The sequence below is a fragment of the Cyanistes caeruleus genome, chromosome 2 (assembly GCF_971803275.1).
Source record: "Cyanistes caeruleus chromosome 2, bCyaCae1.hap1.1, whole genome shotgun sequence".
NCBI classification, from domain to species: Eukaryota; Metazoa; Chordata; class Aves; order Passeriformes; family Paridae; genus Cyanistes; species Cyanistes caeruleus.
The window spans coordinates 24,005,964-24,023,661 of NC_141702.1; the positions used below are offsets into that span (position 1 = coordinate 24,005,964).

The 17,698-nt window shown below is 40.1% G+C and overlaps 1 protein-coding gene across 9 annotated transcripts in view; it reads left to right on the top strand.

The window, feature by feature from the left end:
• The first annotated feature begins 500 nt into the window (after positions 1–500).
• MLIP (muscular LMNA interacting protein) overlaps positions 501–17,698 on the top strand; it is a 106,789-nt gene continuing 89,591 nt past the window's right edge. For 3 of the 9 annotated variants that reach the window (XM_023922479.2, XM_023922481.2, XM_023922483.2), the window contains exon 1: positions 4,208–4,420. In XM_023922479.2, coding sequence (XP_023778247.2) covers positions 4,358–4,420 — 63 coding nt within the window. In that variant the 5' untranslated portion in view covers positions 4,208–4,357. Of the gene's footprint in view, positions 667–4,200; positions 4,421–17,698 lie in introns of those variants that run through there. The other 6 variants (XM_023922484.2, XM_023922485.2, XM_086876094.1 and 3 more) reach the window with 5 other exon arrangements.

Sequence of the window (17,698 nt, forward strand, 5' to 3'; positions counted from 1 at the left end):
AAACAGTACCAATCCATGTAGGAGGGAAGACTTTTTTTGGTGTGTAACTAATCTATTGATGTATATTTTACAACCCAGGAAAATTTGGTTTGCTGGGATATAGGACAGGACATGATCAGGGACATCATGTATATAGCTGTAACAATGGATATCTGACAGAAAAGAAGTCTGTTGTTCCATTCCTACCTGTACTGCTGGAGGACAGAAGATGTAGGACCTTGCCAGCACAAGGATAGTCCACTTTAAAACAATAGACTTAAAAGACCTGGCAAGAGAAGAACACACATACAGCTTCCATGGACTGCCATGTCAGAAAAGGCTCTGAGCTCTTGGAATCAATTTATCGTAATATTGCAATAACCTTCTTTGTTTTCAGCCTCAAACAAGCAAACTTCTCCCTTTGGAGAATATTTGTCAAGGAGCCATCTCCTCCCTGTACGTGACATGTACACGAAGGACTCTGCTTCCTCATGCAAAGCAGAGACTTGTGTTGCCTGTGCTGTTTTCCTTTTTCCACACCTGCTATCTCCTGCTCTGTGAGTGTTTGCAGAGCCAGCGGGGTGGACCAGGGAGTGACAGCAGCAGCTGTTGTGTGCTGCAGCAGGAATGTGGACCCATCTCTCTTGAGGATCAGCTTCCCACCCTTGGCTCCTGGCTGCCTGGAAGGTAAGCCTGCTTCATACGCTGTCTCTGTAGCTCTGTCATGCTCTTCATTTCTGCAGGGATCCTGCCATGGAATGCCAGCTAGAAATGCTGCTGGGCGTGTGCATGTGGCCTTGGGTGCATGTGACCTGGGGTAACGTCGGGAATGCTTGCTGGCAGGGCACACTGGGGCTGAGAGAAGGGTGAGCACCAGAAATGACCTGGAAATCTCAGCTTGTTTCATCTGCTGGACTGGCAGTTACAAGTAGTGAGGCAGAATACTGAGTTTTGTCCTTGTTCCTTTCAGCTTTTTGATTGAAGTGTGGGACAGAAACGCTCTCCACATTAGAGCTTTAACAATCACTGCGAGAGCAATTTCTGTATTAGCTTTAGAGTTTTTAACTGGTAAATGCGACTTATGTAGATGGTTTTCAGTTGAGTATAGTCTCATTGACCAGATTGGGGGTGGAATTAATACTTCTGTTGAATTCTTATGACGTGTCTGATACTGAGCAAATAAAAACTACAGGCTTAGGACAGCAGTAGTGCTGTCAGCGACAGCTGAGAGTGACACACAAACGTCGTGGTAGTCACTTGCTTTCTTCTCCAGGAACAGGAGATCAAATAAGCACAGAAAACACATCTGTTTAAATGCTCTATTTACACAATACTGTTATTTGGGATATTCAGCACTTGCATCTTACAAGAAAGTCCATAGCCCTCTCCTCCATCAGCTTCTTCTCTTGGCCTCGTGTTTTTTCTCTTCTCCTGCTCTGAGAAAAGAAACAGGTGTCAAGAGATGAGTAACTGTAATAAAAAGAAGCAATTGGAAATAGCACAGCAATTTAGGCAATGTCTAGAACACGCTTTTTACTTAGCACCTGTTTGCTATGTTTCCCTTTGCAAAGTAAAACAGGAAATATACAGTTACTAACAGTGTCTCGGAAAGTTCTTGCAGTAGCATAGTAGAATAACTATTCTCTATAATAATATTTCTCTGTAGGAATAAGAAATGTACTTTCATGATTATATAAAACCAAATTCTCAGATGGTTAGGATCATGGTCTTTCCTCAGGTTTAGTGATGAAATGCCAAGCTGAGCAAGGTGTGGTAGATAATAAGGTGATGTCAGCTTTTCTATGCCATCTCCTGGGTCCTTATATAATAGCATTCAGGCTACAGAAGAGCTCTGCATCCAGTGTTTCCTGGGCTCCTTGATTTTAGTGTGATGGCATGAAGCTTGGTGTTATACTCTCTCGCATTCATAGCCTTTTTTTCATGTTCCCATCTCCAGTGAAGTTTGCTCCAACTGCCTTGCATGGTCAGCAGTATGATGCATCCAGAATATAAATTTCCATTCATGAGAAGTGGAGATTCTCAAGTGAATACTGTTAGATGCTGTTACAAGAATGTTAATGGGAAACCCACTTGTGAAACTACCTACTCTCATCACTATCTTATGTTAAAATTATTGGGTACAGTTTACTACATAATCAATTCCTTTTGTCTTTCTGTAGTGATTGTTTTTGATGTCAAAGGGTGAGCTGACACATGAAAACAGTATTAGGCCCTGCAAGTAATAAACATAATTGAAGATTAAGTTTTGGGGTAGTTAGGATCAGTGCTAGGTTACACACAGCATAAACACCAGATAAGAATCTGCCATTGTTTGCTTGCTTGCATACATCTTGAGTCCTGCATTGCTGGTTTCTTGCACCACTGAGAGCCTGCTCTGTTACCGACATGCATATGTGTTCCCCAGCACAAGGAGGAAGTGATTCCCCTAGAGCTGAAGTTTGGAAGCCTGCTGACATCCAGGGTCTGCCAGCTACCAGAGGGATAGGGCTGGCAGGGCACTGAGCCACAGAGCTGAATGTGATTGATGCTCTGAGATGCTCCTGTCCTTGTCTGTCATCTAAAACCATTGCAAATGGACAGATTAAGGGGACTGGAGGAGCACCACAGGAATGGTCAGTAATGTAAACAGCAGCATAGTGCAAGCGCTGTTTGGAGCCCACTGAAGATCTCCTTTGAGGTATTTAAGTGCTGCAAAGCCATTATGAAGTCCCTTGCCACAGGGATAAGTTTCAGCCTCGCAAAAAAGATTATGGAGATGTGAACTTATTACTGTTTGACTTTCCACTGAAGAGTAGAGACCTGCAGCTTTTCTTGGTCCTGGCATTTCCAGGAGACACAGTGGAGTGTATTTTTGCTTCATGACATCAAGCTCATATTTATTCCCTCTACTACAACAGCCCTTGCAGATTTGGCTGGTCCTTTGCATTTGCCGTACCATGTTTACTCTTCTAATGGCTGTTTTACACTTCTAAAAACACAGGTAAAAAAAGACTAAAGAAAAACAGTTGTCACTGAAGTAACTTTTTGTTTATTCTGAAGGATGTATCAGAACAGGAACAGTCTAAAGTTTTATCAGCTTTTCATATGATAGGTATATAGACTGTTGGGAGATGACTGGCTACCTTTTCTTCCTATCCAAGGCTCTAAAGACCATGTGAGTATAGCATCTATCAAGAAACACGCAGAAAGGAGTATGCCTAGTTAGGACTGTTGAAAAGTGATAGATGAAAAAGGGTTCAATATTTATTTATTCATTTATCCTATCTGCTTATTCATCTATTTTACATGAGAGTCTTCTTTTACCAATATGTTGACAGGAAGAGGTGGAAAGGATGTGTATTTACTAGGGATTTAGTGAGATGCTTAAACAGCCAGTTTTGCAGCATGTCTAATGAACCACAGATTACCAGAGAGCACGTTCTTGTTTAACAGTAGCAAACATTTTCTGTGTTACCCTGTGTCTTCATGCTTCCCCTTCCCTTGCTGGTACATGCAGAGCCAGCCCTGTGTGTGAACCACACCTTTAACAACATGAGCCCAGTTGATGTAGCAACAGAAGGGTGTGTTGTAAACCTTGGCATCCCCAGCAGAGCTGCTGAGAGGTTCCTCAGCCCTGCAGTTTCTAATATTGGCCTTCTGACTTTATCGCTGTGAATCAGAGCCAGGTTATTCTTCAACAAACAAACTCCACAACCACCCTCATATGGCTGTCAGCTCCAAGTTAGATGTTCACTGGTCACTTCTTCACAGTGCCTGCTGGAAGTTTAGCAGTTCTTCCTGCATTGCAAAAGTGCAAGATGTCGTTCTGATATTAGGATTAGGAGAGTACTCTCTGCTTGAGGGAATATGGGGCTAGCTCAGTCCCAAACACTCAACAGGGAAAGACCAATAGTTATGGTAAAGCACTGTTTTAGTGTTTTTCTGTACACTTTTGTCTTGACATAGCACATATGGTACCAGTGAATTATATTTGTTATTTTGCTTGCTTAATAATCTCTGTGAACTGAAGTTAGTGCTACTGAGACATAGTTATTAATTTTCATGGACATTTCAGTATGAGCTTTTGGGATAGAGGAGGGCAAGAATGAATGGGACTGGTAACCAAAACCCATGCTGAACAATTTGCTGTGATACCAAACCAATGTTTATTGTTATCAGAGGCAGCTGTCTGCCCTCTCTCCACACTTCTATTTGTGGATTTTCAATGGCTATAAATGGAAACACACGCTGACCAGAAATCACCACAGCGCTCCTGATACTTTTCTCTCCTGACTCCAAAAGTACAGGGATATCTAACATGTAGTCAGGTTGAATCACTTCTGCTCAGGATATTAGGTGATTTTTATTCCCCTGGGAAATGGAGTTAGGAAAACATGAAAGCAAAGCCTCAGGAAGAGAAGCTTTAGAGGAAAAGCAAATGGTAAGATATGTTGAAAAATGTTTAATTTTTTAAAAATGTAATTATAAGCAGGAAAAGGAAATAATCCATTGTACTTTATAGGAATATTTTCTGGCTTCCTTTAACCACTGACCTTGAAGATTAAAACTTCATTCATGCATATTTAATTAATCATGACAGCATATTTCTGTGGAAATTATGGAAATTTGTCAATGTATTTTGTGTGCATGTGAAATGCAAAAACTGAAATCTGGTTAAACTTTGCTCTGTTGTCATAACCCAAACTGATAGCAAATATCAGTAGTTTTCTTGTATTTTTCTTAAGGGACTATATCTTCATACATTATGTTCCATAACTTTAAATCAGTAAATGGCAGGAGAAATTGATTGTGACTGGAATGAGTCTGAAACTTACTGAAAAGAGGTGTGACCAAAACAACTTGTTAAGAGAAAGTGAAAACAGTCAAAACACAGCTTATTCCTACTTAGATAAGGCTTGCAATGCAATTTATAATTCGCCTTGCATTAATGAAGTTTTTTTCTTGATATCACAAAAAGGGCAGTTTATTCTCAGCTTTGTAAAGCTGTGAAGAAAAGTGGTCATCACTCTTGCTAAGAAGCAAATTAGCACTGAATTTTTTAGCACTTAAATGGTGGTGTTGCATCAATTTGGTTTCATAGTGGGCCAACTTTTACTCCTGTTTAATCACAATATTGGCCTCTACCAGCCTCAGTTAAGTTAGTTTTGGCAAGCATGTGTTAGTTAACAATTTTCAATACAACTTTGCCAAGGCAAGCTGCATTGGGTAGGAAATAAGGAAAGCACTGAAACTGAAAGTTATGACCTGGTCTTACTGTACCTTTTCTTTAAAAAAGCAGTATTTATCTGAAGAGTAATATCTGAAAGAGCATTGCTAAAGCTTCAGCATTAAGTTCTAATGGTAATGTTATTCTTTTAATTGTTCATTTTCTCATTAATTAGCAAATTAATTCTTTAGACAGTGACCTCATTTTCAATTTGTGGTTGATATGTAAAATATAAGGAAAACTTTTCAAAATTAAAAGCAAGTATAAAATCCAGTTGCTCTTCAGGGAAGGTTTCAAAGGAAACCTCATGCATACAGAAAATATATAGCAACGTAGTCAGCCAGTTGGTTATGTAATTGCAGACCATATCCTCATGCAAAAAGAATTGAGCAGCCAACCTTAAGTAAGGCTTTTCCAAAATGCAGAGTGCTTCATTTGGAACACTAATGATCTGCTGATGACCTTCTCTGTGTGCATCATTTACTAATTTTAAGAATAGCAAACTGGAGCAAACAGGGCCCTCGCTGATGGGAGCCATGCTAACACCCATGTCAGGTCACACACTGTTCAGTAGTTTCAAAACTAAATCCTCCCAACACGTTGAGCTGAGAGTGTCCCATAGCAGTGGCAGGTCACATTCTTGTGGATGCTTATCAAGGGGATAGAAATGCCTTGGCTCAGGGGGTTTCACAGCACTCTGTTGACAGTAGAGGATTGCCTTGGATCCGTGCTGGTCCTCCCAGCCCTTTCTTTCCCTGTCCCCTGCCAGCTGAGCCCCAGCCTCCTCTATGTCCCCTGTCAAACTGTCTCTGACTATTTAATCTTAATGCCTTTCTTTCTGTTTGTTGGATTGATTTCCCTTTACTCCACATTATTTTTCCCTAGTTTTGTGTCTCTGGATTTTTATTGATTCTGCCCTTTAGTCTTTGTTACACGCAGGTCAGGTCAACCGACTGCACGGGAGCAGTGTCAATCTGTTGTACAGATACTGTTTGTGTATGCTGTTGTTGATGTCTGTTCACATATTTAACTTCAGCAGAGCAAATATATACCATTTCATATTCTGCTTCCACCTCCTGTGCTGCCTTTTTTTGCTTCACCTCAGTTGCAAACTCTGTTGTGCCACACTGTTGTCCTGATAAGTCTTGTATTCCTTGAATCATGTACAAGTTTACCTCATAAGCTTGTATTCCTGAGTCATGAACAGTCTTGCATGTGTAAGAGGTTGTTTTCAAGGACATGATGGCTTTCCCAAGTTCCCTGTGTTTCCAAGTTGCTTTCTACAGTACTGCACTTACCAGCTCCTGCATAGGCTGAAGGCAGTTTTCCTAAAGCACAGGGTGTGTGTTTTGGTATTTATCTTCCTCAGTTCCCCACAAGGTCTTAGGCCTCACTATTTGCTAGTCACTACAGCCAAGCCTGCCACTGAGTATGGCATCCACAGCCACTTCTTCCCTGTATATGAGTAACAGATCCAGCTGTGTATGACACTGCTTGGCCCATCCTGTGCCCACATCAAGAAGAAGTCCTTGATGCCCTGCAGAAATTGCATAGTTTGAGCCATGCCATTTTGTTCTCTACAGGTATCACAAAAGCTTAAGTCTCGTGAAAAAAACCAAAAAACAGGGTGTGCAGTCCAGGTATTTCTTTGAGTTGTTTAAAGAAATGGTTGTGAGGAGCACTCTCCACTTCCTCACCCCTTCCATGCTGTCTGTAGCTCAGTCCCACTGTGATGTCACCCTCACTGATCTCTCCTCTGATCCTGACCCACAAGCACTCGCCCAGCCCTGTTGTTCAACAAACATTCTCCACATTTTAGCTGCTGCTTCACGCAGAAATTGTCTTCTTTTCCCTGCCTTTCTGAAGAGCCTGTCTTTTGCAGCACTACAGCCACGTGAGCTGTCTCACCACATCTGTTATTTCTATAATATTCTGACCTATATTAATTTGTATGTGTAAGACCAATATTGAATTTGTGTGACTTGTTACAAATATTTTCTATGTTTTCAAAAGAACAAAGCCTATGTCATCCTGAAAATACTCTGATTGTAGCACGTCAATCAAACAGAGACAAGTTCATGCTCAGAGTCTAACAGAGAAGACAACCCCACAGGCAGTTTTTTTGAAGTGGTATTGTACCTTTACATTCACTCCTTACTGTGGATGAGATAAATAATATAAAACTTTCTATCACTTCAGGCTATTTCACATAATATTTATGAAATTTATTGTTAAAGTATTCTTGTCCTTGCTTCCTGGAGGAAGACTCCTCGTCAGCCAGAATCCAGAAGAGAGTCTTTGTGTGGAGCTGACTGTGAGAATGGAAGATAATGGAGGGCCATTTTGTGAAGGGAAAATAGAATGACTCACTATAAAATGGATTGGCCTAAGTAGATGGACATACTTTTCCTTTCATAGCTTTGATAGCTCAGAAGGACACAGTAATTCCAAAGTTTCCCTACTGAAATGATGGCTCACCTCAAAAGAGTGCATTTTCATTCTGAAGTCCTCATCTCTTAATGCATATTGCCTTATTATAATTCACACTTGTCTCTTTCTTATTTGACCTCTCTCTCCCCATGAAAAACAGGACATAAACTATTTCATTTAAAATAATGTTTACATTGGTATTTTTAATGGGGAACATTTAATCTTTGTACTTTAGTTTGCATTATAAGGGTTTTTCTGTACTTTCTTCTTACATGGAGTAGCAATAAAGAATAGTTCTATAGAGAAAAGAAATCAACCGAATGGATGTATGAATCAGAAAGGATGCCATGCACTCCTTGAAATGTCACTAAGGTTAGGTTTTGAATGACAGGGTTGCAGGACTTCATTCAAAGAATTAGCATTTGCTTTTCACAAACTGTATATGGGTATAGCTTGTGCAGAGTAAGGCAGTTTGGATCAAGCCTACCTAAGTGAAACAATGGTTAATCTTTGTACTCTGGTAGCAACATCAAAAGTTCTGTCAATATCAGGCCTTCTCCATGGGAAGCGGGAAGCAGACATTCCTTGAAGAAGGCTGCCTACTTCCTGAAGTTTGCCACCTAAGGGAGCTCAGACAGAATGGAGGATGGTGACTAATGAGGTGATGGCAGGTCCTGCTCGAAGGTTTTGTTGTTGATTTAGCAACGTGTAAACCAGGTGAGAAGCGAGTACGAGATGGGAAGGGTTTGAAAGCAGGAGATAAGAGAGCTGGGTGGGGGCTGGTGGGAGTGGGCAGGGCAGGAAGCGCTGGGCACAGCCATGTCCCACGGAAACTCTTCTGCCAGGTCAGCCTCGCTCTTGTGCTGTCAGGGCTGGTGTCAGAGATGGCAGCACTTCTTCTGGGCTTTGGCTGTCGCTTCTTTGCCAGGAGCAGGACCCATGGCAGGGCTGTGACACGCTCCCTCTGGGCATGCACCAGGCAGGTCCTGCTGGCTGCCTGGCGGCGGCTGTGGCCAGAAAGGGGTGGTAAGGCCTCCTCCTGGATCGCCACAGGGAAGGAAGAGGAGCCCAGGAAGGGCGAGTGTTTCTTTGTGCAGATACAGGGAGTCAAACACCTGGAGAACGGGATCGTCTTTGTTACAGCAGCAGTCTCTGTGGCTGAATACCAACAGAATAGCTGCGTCTGCTCGCAGAGATGGGCCGAGGCTGTGGGACACAGCAGCCCCTGAGCCGCTTCTCCTGGGGGGGAAACGAGCCTGGAAAGGTTGAGATGGGGGGGCACGGTTGCTGCTCCAAGGGAGAAACCTGGAGTCCCTGAGAAGCACAGGTCTGTAGGTTCCTTGGGTGTCAGGTATCTGTGCAGAGCTCAGGGTGCCCACCCTTGTACGCATCCAGCCAGGACGGTGGTGTGGGATCATGGAACAGCACTCCTAAGGTCATATGTTTCTTCTGGGAGAGAGGAGGTGATGGTCACTGTGTGTGAGGGTGGCAGGGATTCCGAGGGGGAGAAGCACAGCGATACAGCCGGAGTGCAGAACACGCAGGTGTCTCGGCAGGTTACACACCGTGAGGAAGCCGATGGCACGTACACAGAGGCCCAACACACACACCTCCTCCTCTCTGCCTGTTCTCTCCCCTGGCAAAGGACAGGCTGCTAGACTGCCAGCTTACATTCAAGTCAGAGAGTAAAGGTAAAGTGAGTTTTTAAGTCTGCTTTCTTCACTGGTTTATTTTGCACCTTGACTTTTCTACTTCTGTCTCCTGTAAGAACACACCTAGTCACAAAAGAAAGTCCTAAAAATACATTGTCTGCCCAAATCCTTTCCTCAGTTTGATAATTCGGTGCTGAAGTTTGAGTATCATACTCATCTCATGACATACAAAATTAAATAAACACAAAAGTATAGAGTCAGAGAAGGTTTTATATGTGTATATATTTGAATGGTTCCTGTTTATGTAAGCTGAAGGTTTTTGTTCTTGCTGTGGAGGGTGTGTGTGACCCCCTCTGGGAGATTTTGTCATGTAGCTGAGTTCAAGAGGGTGAGCTGACACACTTCGAGCATTTTGTACTACTTTGTCCTAAATTACAGCAACTTTGACAAAAAGGGTTGCTTCAGAAAAGCCACTTTCAAATAACCCAGAGCCTTGTAGATCAGGACCGAGGCTTTGTAGTTGCTACAGCAGTAAGATCCTAACATGGTGGCAATTGCTTCTTGCTGTACAGGTATAGGAAAGTGACCAAGGCAGAGCTTCAGCCAGAAGATCAGTGTTTCCTCTTGCTTACCTAGAGGTGCATTCCTGCCCCACTGTGTGGAGGCATGGATTACTTCAGCAAGCAATCACCCAGAAGGAGGAGGAGGGAATAAACTTGGAGCCTGCACATAGCAGCATATTTTTAGCACTGTTGATGTGACATTAAACAGGACAAAAGAAAGTGGGAAGCACTGAATCTTGGTCTTGCCCTTCCTTCTAATCCTTTCACTGAGCATAAATGCAATAAGGCACAAGCTGCCTTTTCTTTAGGTTAATGCTAGTCTTACAGAGTCTTACAACTGCTGGAACATTTGAGATAGGCTTTGGTTGTATCAGTGGGAAAAGAACTATCTTGGAGAGGTGTCATCAGTGCATTTTTGATTGGCGGTTATGTGAAACAATGCCATACATTATCACACAGGGGTTCAGAAGAGGAGTGCAGCAGATTCCTGCAGGGTCTTGAATGTTGTGGTAAAAGAGGGTTTTCATGAACAAGTAGCAATTGCCTGTTTTAATGTTTTGGGGTGAGGAAAAAGTCCCTGCAACAGTTGGATCAATTGCTGCCACAAAGTGACAAAGGGCAATTCAAGTGATTGAATTTTGGGTGAGGCATCAAGAAAAAGAGTGTTAGTATGGAGAGACAGCCCATGTTTATTAATTAAAGCAGTTCTGGGAAATGGTTCTAGGCATGAAACTCTCTAGAAATCAGATAAGTGGAAAGGTTTTTCTGTGGTGTGCTATTGGTTTGATACTTCCCTGAGTGATACCCAGGTATAACCTGAGAATTATGAGTGAGAGACCATTTCCAGAAATAGGTTTGGCTATGGAGATTGTTATTTAGAAAAGAACTATTTTTTTCTAAAGATATTCCTCAGGAATGTGTGAGTTTATAGGTCATACTTGTGATGATGTTCACTGTCTACTGCTGCTGCTCACACTGAAATTGAGAATGAATTCTAGGAAAAGCTCCTTCATTAGAAGTATAGGGCAGCACTGGAACAACCATGGAATTTGTAGACGATCCACTCTGGGAAATTTTCAGGAGTTAACCATATGAAATCATGGTCTTGCTTTGGTAGTAGTCTGATTTTGAATCCATATGCTGGAGTGGATGATTTTTGGAGATCCCTTCCAAACTTTTCTTTAATTTTATTTTGAGGCTACACTATAGCACTTGACATGAAACATGCTAATAGCTTTTCCCATCTGCAAATCTAACACATTTAGTGTGAATACATAATGAGACTGTACTTATCATTAAGGCATCCTCATCCCAACATTTTAAGCCTAATGTTTTCAATTCACTGTTCTTTGAATTCTGAAAGCACTCAAAAATAGAGTGGCAGCATTAAATCTTTTGCTTTTGTATGAATTCCTGAAAATAGAGATTATTGTGGTTTAACCCCAGACAGAAAGTAAGTACCTCACAGTTGCACCCTCCTTCCCCTTCCCCACCCCACACTGTGGGGCAGAATAAAAAAAAATTGAAACTTGTGGGTAATCAGCTCCTCCTGACCAACTCGTCCCAGTTCATATACTGATTATGGTCTTCCATGATATGGCTCGTATCTTTAGCTGGTTCAGGTCAGCTCTCCTGACCATGCTCACTCCCAGCTTCTTGCTGGGAGTATATATTGTATATATTATATAAATATACCTGCTCCCTGGCAAAGTGAGGGAAACTGAAAAGTCCTTGATTTAGAGTAAACACTAGTTAGGAAAAACTGAAATATCAGTGTGTTACTAAGAATTGTTTCCCAGCTGAAACCAGGACAAACTACTTTACAATGCACAGAATAAAAAGAGAGAAGTGGTTAATGAAAGGGATAAAGAAGGTGGATGTTAATGAAGCTGGACTTGGAGGACAGCATGCATGTGGTGTCCCACCCTTAAGGGGAAGGCAGTACCCAAGATTCACAGATGCCTGTGGTCGAAAAGGAGCAACAAAAGTCAGAGTCTGCAAAAGCTTGTAAAGTTTTATTAGTAAATTATACATGTCATGGAAATGGGAATTTATGGCATAAACACACTACAGTGGATTTTGAGTAAGGAGTAGGGTGAAAGAGGAGGAAGAGATTAAAGAGAGGGAGAAAGAAGGAAAAAATGAAAGATTACCTCCTGGCTCCAGCATCAATCCTGTTGATGGGGTGTCCAGGGTTCTGGATCTTGTGTGCCTGGATTTTGTGGGTGTTTGTTTTTATTGATAATTTTTGCCCATTCTGGAGCTAAGTGTCTCATCTATGTACATTTGCTGTCACATGCAGTTCATTCTTCTAGATCCTTCTAGAAATCTGTTGGAGGGTATTGGGGGTCTTTGGTAGTCTTGATCCACCTCTACTGGGTCAGCCTTTTGTAGGCAGCCCATTCCTGCTTCTAGACCTCATTCCTGCACTTGTGCTGCCCTGTGTTTGCTTATCTCCAGAAACTAGAACAAGGATGTTTACCCCAGAAAAGTGCTGCCCTACCTCAGTGTGGCCTGCTTCTCCAGTCTCATTAAGTGAGGCATCAAGCTTCTCTCAAGTGATGGTTGCTTACTTTCATTTCTCCTTGAGAAGAAGATTCCGCTGGATAGGGAGAAGCAGGAGTAGGGTAGCTTATATTTCACTTTTCAAGCATATAGTCTGCTGCACTGAGTTTGGCAAAAGCAGGCTGAAGAAACACAAACTATGTGTGAATGAGTTTGTGCTGCAGACAAATGATAAGGCACTGGTGAGTACCTGCCACTTCCTAACAGGATGGAAAATGGAGCATTGCCTGGTGGTCCTTAGTTTCTAGGGCCATCCAAAATGTTTCCTTCCTGTTGCTTCTCTTTTAGAGGGAAGCAATACCCTAACCCCAAAGTTCTGTGTATCAAGGAAGTAGAGCTTTAACTCTTGGTTGAACATGAAGGCCATGCAGGAAACCTTTCTGCATTTAATGCTTCATTTTTGAAAGTTAACTGTTACCTTTTTTGAAAGAACTGATGGTGACCTGTAGTACTTATTGCAAAATATTTTCTGATGGAAATTTTACTATATTAATATCTTCCTGGTATCAACAATCCATTCTTGAGGAAAGGAACAAAACCAGTTTTTTCTTAAAAATACAGCTGTTCCTAATGATTTTATATAAAAAGAATGTTTGAAAAAGATCATTAGATTTTTCAGCCTCAAGCTAGAATTAGTTTAATATTCTTCTTTAGTAAATGTACTTTGAAATATATCCGGATCAAACCTGAAATGTCAACTGAGTTAAGTGATAATCAGACAAAGAGAAATTCTTAGCAAAGCTCCTGAGTCAAAACTCAGCTCTCTCAGTGTGAGACAACAAAAGCAAAATGCAAAGTATTTGTATTTAAAATTCCATCAGAGGAAAGGAGATGATTTGTCTTTCTCTCTGCTTTTCTTTAATAGATCATGTTTTCACTAATGTGATGAAACAGATCTCTATTAAAAATATGGCAGCTGTCCTTACAGCAACCTTATTTACAGTCTTTTAGGTGAATTGATACTGCTATTTACATATTTAAAAAAATTCAAAGAAAATGTCAGGGAGAGAAGAAGTTAAATCTAACCAGAAAGATTTTCTTTTTTTCATTCCATTTTATTCTCAATAACAATATATTCTAGTCTACAGTGTCATATTCTGAGAAAGAAAGTATGTGCTGAAGGATTATAATGATAAATGATTCCTGTAATGACTTTCATTTCTTTCCCAGTTTCTAAGGCTTAGAAGTCAGGGCTGTGAGCCTCCAACCTTGCCAGTGACTTGTGGTGACACAGTGCTACATCGTGTGATGGATTGCCTGGTGTTTTCAGAGACTCCAGTGCACTTTAAAGTTTGGGAAATAGGATTATCAGAGCAAATTTAATTTTCACTTTATTTGCTTTGTTTTATTTATAAGTGTTATGATAAAAATATCAGTAGCAGGGTAACAGGCTATTTCTTTGTTCTCCAATGGTGATTTTGCTTAGGAATCACCATCACCAACTACATCAGGATACAGTGGGATCTGAAAAAAAAAAAATAGTTACACCCAGTGGTATTACAAGTAAAATGTGGTAAAATAAAACCTAATATTTCATCCTGTTTCCAATTGAATATTTCTTGCATTTTTTCAGAGCATGTGCATGTTGACATATGCAGAAAGTCTAAGTCAAATAGTTGAGATGTCCAAGAAAGGGAAGGTTGGCATTTCCACCCTTCAACAGGCAGTCATAGGGATGTGTCCAGAAAATGGTTCTGCATACTGTGAAGTGCTCTCAGAAACTACCCCCTGGCAGCAAGTGTGTGGGTAGCACTCTCCAAGTTTCTAGGGACAAATTAAACCAGTGTATTAAAAGCAGCTAAATTTATAGACAGTAGTAATTTTTAAGAATTGTAAATGATCAGACCAGTTGACTTCTAGGAGCACTGCCTCTGTGAAGTGCTCAAGTACTGCAGATGTGAGTGTCATGTAAAAGTATGGAAATAATTTTCACGATGCTCTGGGCAGTGTAAGGCAGTGTAAGGGAGGAGTGTGAGATTGGGCATTGCAGAATTAGGATGTGCTTTGACACTGCTGATGTAGATTTTCAGAATATACTTCAGTGTAGCAATATTACATATCCCTCAAAATTCAAATCTTATTTGAAATGTTGACCCCAGTATTCTGAAGGGATCTCTTAGCTGTTTCTATGTTGGAGTTTCTTGACAGGAAACGCTATTAATAACAGAATTGCTTATATTCTGTTATATTTATTTTGTATTATAGATTTCTTATAAAACATTTTTTGTCTATGAAATTGTATACTAGAATGTTCTAATTAATATTATTGTGTTCTGTTTTTATTACTATTTTTCATACAAAATCTTACAGGTTTAGATGTTCCTTCATTTATGCAGGAGATAGTTGTCTTCTTTCAGGCTTCTTAAACAAGAACAATTTGTTCCGATAATGGAATTATATTTGAAATAATGGCTTTTGCATAAAACATAAATAGTTACAGTAGTTATCTCACTGAGCTATCTCAGGGTGGCAGTGATTTGGTTTGATAGCTGCTTGTCTTCCTTTATAAGTAGAGAGATTGTCTTATATTGTAGCTACCCTATTTTTGATGTCTGTGAGAGGGTACAATTCTAAATGGATATCCAGCAGCTTACATGTGTATTCCAAGAATTTATCAAATTTTCTTTGCATATAAATGATTTATATATCGCATAAATGACTTAAAATATATTTAGGTGCATTCAAAAGCAAATAACCACTTTTAGTCAATGCCTGAGTGAGAAGATGATGATTTTCCAGTAAATCTGTTATTACTTACATGTGTATGTCTTCTTGCAAGCAGACTATATTATATGTAAAGTAGTGATCTGTGTGGCATGTCTGAAACAGTGTCCTACAGAAGATCAGATGCCAAATAGTGAAGAAAAGTATTTTTGTATCTGCAGATGTGGGATATGCTGGTATGGGACAGAATTTGCAGCATAAATGTGAAGGGAGTTTGTAAAACCTGCTTTCACTTTTGCAGCAGAATGCAAAGGTATATTTAGCCTTATTGGATGCTTCTGAGTTCAGTACACCTGCTTTGCTCACAAAAGAGGAGGCCAGGACTTTTTCAGAGTGTGAGTGTGCCTGCTTCTGAGAGAACTGGGCCATTCTGGGAAGTATCCTAGCCAAATATTCTTTCTTTACATCTGGAAAGTGGAAGAAATTGTGAGAGGGACTTTAGTACTCCATTTTAGTGAACATAAAAGGAATCAGATAATATTTGAATTCCAAATGATTCCTTTGTAAACCAGTGGAGACTCTGAATTATTGCATAATTATTAATAATATTTGCATCACCATTAGCATTATTAATATTGTCATTTTCTATGATGTATGTTGCAATTTCACCAATGAATCATCTACAGTAGGGCCTTTCAGCTCAAGGTTAGGAGTAACCAATGACTGACATGCAGAACACACTGCACATGCTATTGTATACTAAATTCTTCACATGAATTCTTTGTAAATGTCTTTTAAGTTCAGATGTTTGTTTTAAATTGCTATTGAATATATGGAGAAAGCAAGAATTCAAGTGATCTTGAAGTAATCTTCAGAAGACTGTGACCAACTTATTTTTTCCCATCTGATACATGAATAAATATCCCAAACAAATTCTGTTGAATTTGTTGAATCCAACAAATAGTTCTCTAATTAAATGTGTTTAATTTAAAATATGTAGATTTCATAAACAGAAAGTTATTTCCATAATTTACAATGTTTTTGTGCTGGAAAATGAGACATGTTTTAAAGCAGTTTTAATGAAGTTTTAAGACCATAATTATATAATGAGTTTAAAATGTTTTCTGTGCTGTTGCATTCATTTCAGAGGAATGAACATATCTGACAGAAAAGAAAGTACATTTATATCTCTTAGCTGTGTGTTGAAATGAGTTAGAATTTTGCTGAAGTGACTGGCTAGGTATTACATGGAATGGCAAGTACTCAAGGTATTTGGGAATATTAACCCACACATAAATTGAAAGACACTTTTTAACTTTTAAAATAGACACAGAACAATAAATTATATATCAGTGAAGTTTATTTGCACCAGGCGAGTTACTTTTCAGATTTTTTTATTGTGTTATCACCTCTTAATTCCACATTTTTGTCTCATTACTGTGGTGTGTCAGCCCTGCCTGTCCTCCTCCAGACCTGGTGCCTGGTTCCATAATGTGGCTTTTCCTGAGCATGGCGTGCTGCCTGTCAGGAGATGTGCTCTGTGGTACCCAAGGAATAAATCCCAGTCTGGCTGTGGGTGTGAGATGAACATCCAGGTGGACCAAGGAAGTAACAGCTTTGGGATAAGCAACGGTAGCATGGGAACCTAAGGATGTTTTATCCCTATATTTAGGCAGATGTGGAAAAAGGGATGAACACTGAGTGGAGGAGGAGTAGGGGTTGGAAAGTTGAACCTGGGAGAACCTTTGAAGCATTAGTGCTATTTTGAAATACTAAATTGGTTTTGGTGGAGAGCTTCAGCACTCCTGAAGCAATGGGACTTACCAAAATCATTTTACTCTTTGCTGTATGTCAGTAAAATCAGTGCTGCAGGGAAAAGTGAAGGTGAAGTAAAAAGTGGGGTGAGTCTGGGGGGTCTTTGCACTCACTGGTGCTGTGGCAAAATGTGGCGTGTACCACAAACCTTTTTAGTACTTTACGCCACAGACGTGGTTGTAATACACACATTAGACAAGACTTGAGAAGAAAGCTGATAATAAGACAGGAGAGTCAGGGAGTCCTAAAAGTTATTAAAAGAAGGTGGAGAAAAAGCAGTAGGAGTCTGAAATGGGGGAAATGAAAGAAAAGTGAAAAAAGGTAATTACTTTTGAAAAATGAAATAAAAAAAGACTACAGGATGGCAGGAGCGAGAATTAAATAGATATGTGTGAATTAAAGAAGTTCAAGAAACATGGGAATAGAGATGGATAATGAAAAATAGGGGATGTGTTGGGCTGAATTTTCAGCAAGCTTATCTTTTAATAATTGATGTATGGGTAGCTGTATTTTATTTGTCAATGTAATAATTCCATCATTTGTACCTACTATTAAGTTTCCTCACACTTCTGGTAAATGATTGTATAGAATTCTCAGATAACTTGGGAGAACACCTGTAAATAGCTTCTACATATGGCTTAACATCAGAAACTCCCTCTGCTAATATATTTATAGCAACTCTTCCCATGAGTGAAGTGATTCTCCCAACATCTGCTATTTCCCCACTAGACACTTCTAAGGCTCTTCCATAAAAAAGTTTAGTTGTGTTTTTTCACATATTACAGGATATCAGTAAGGAGACT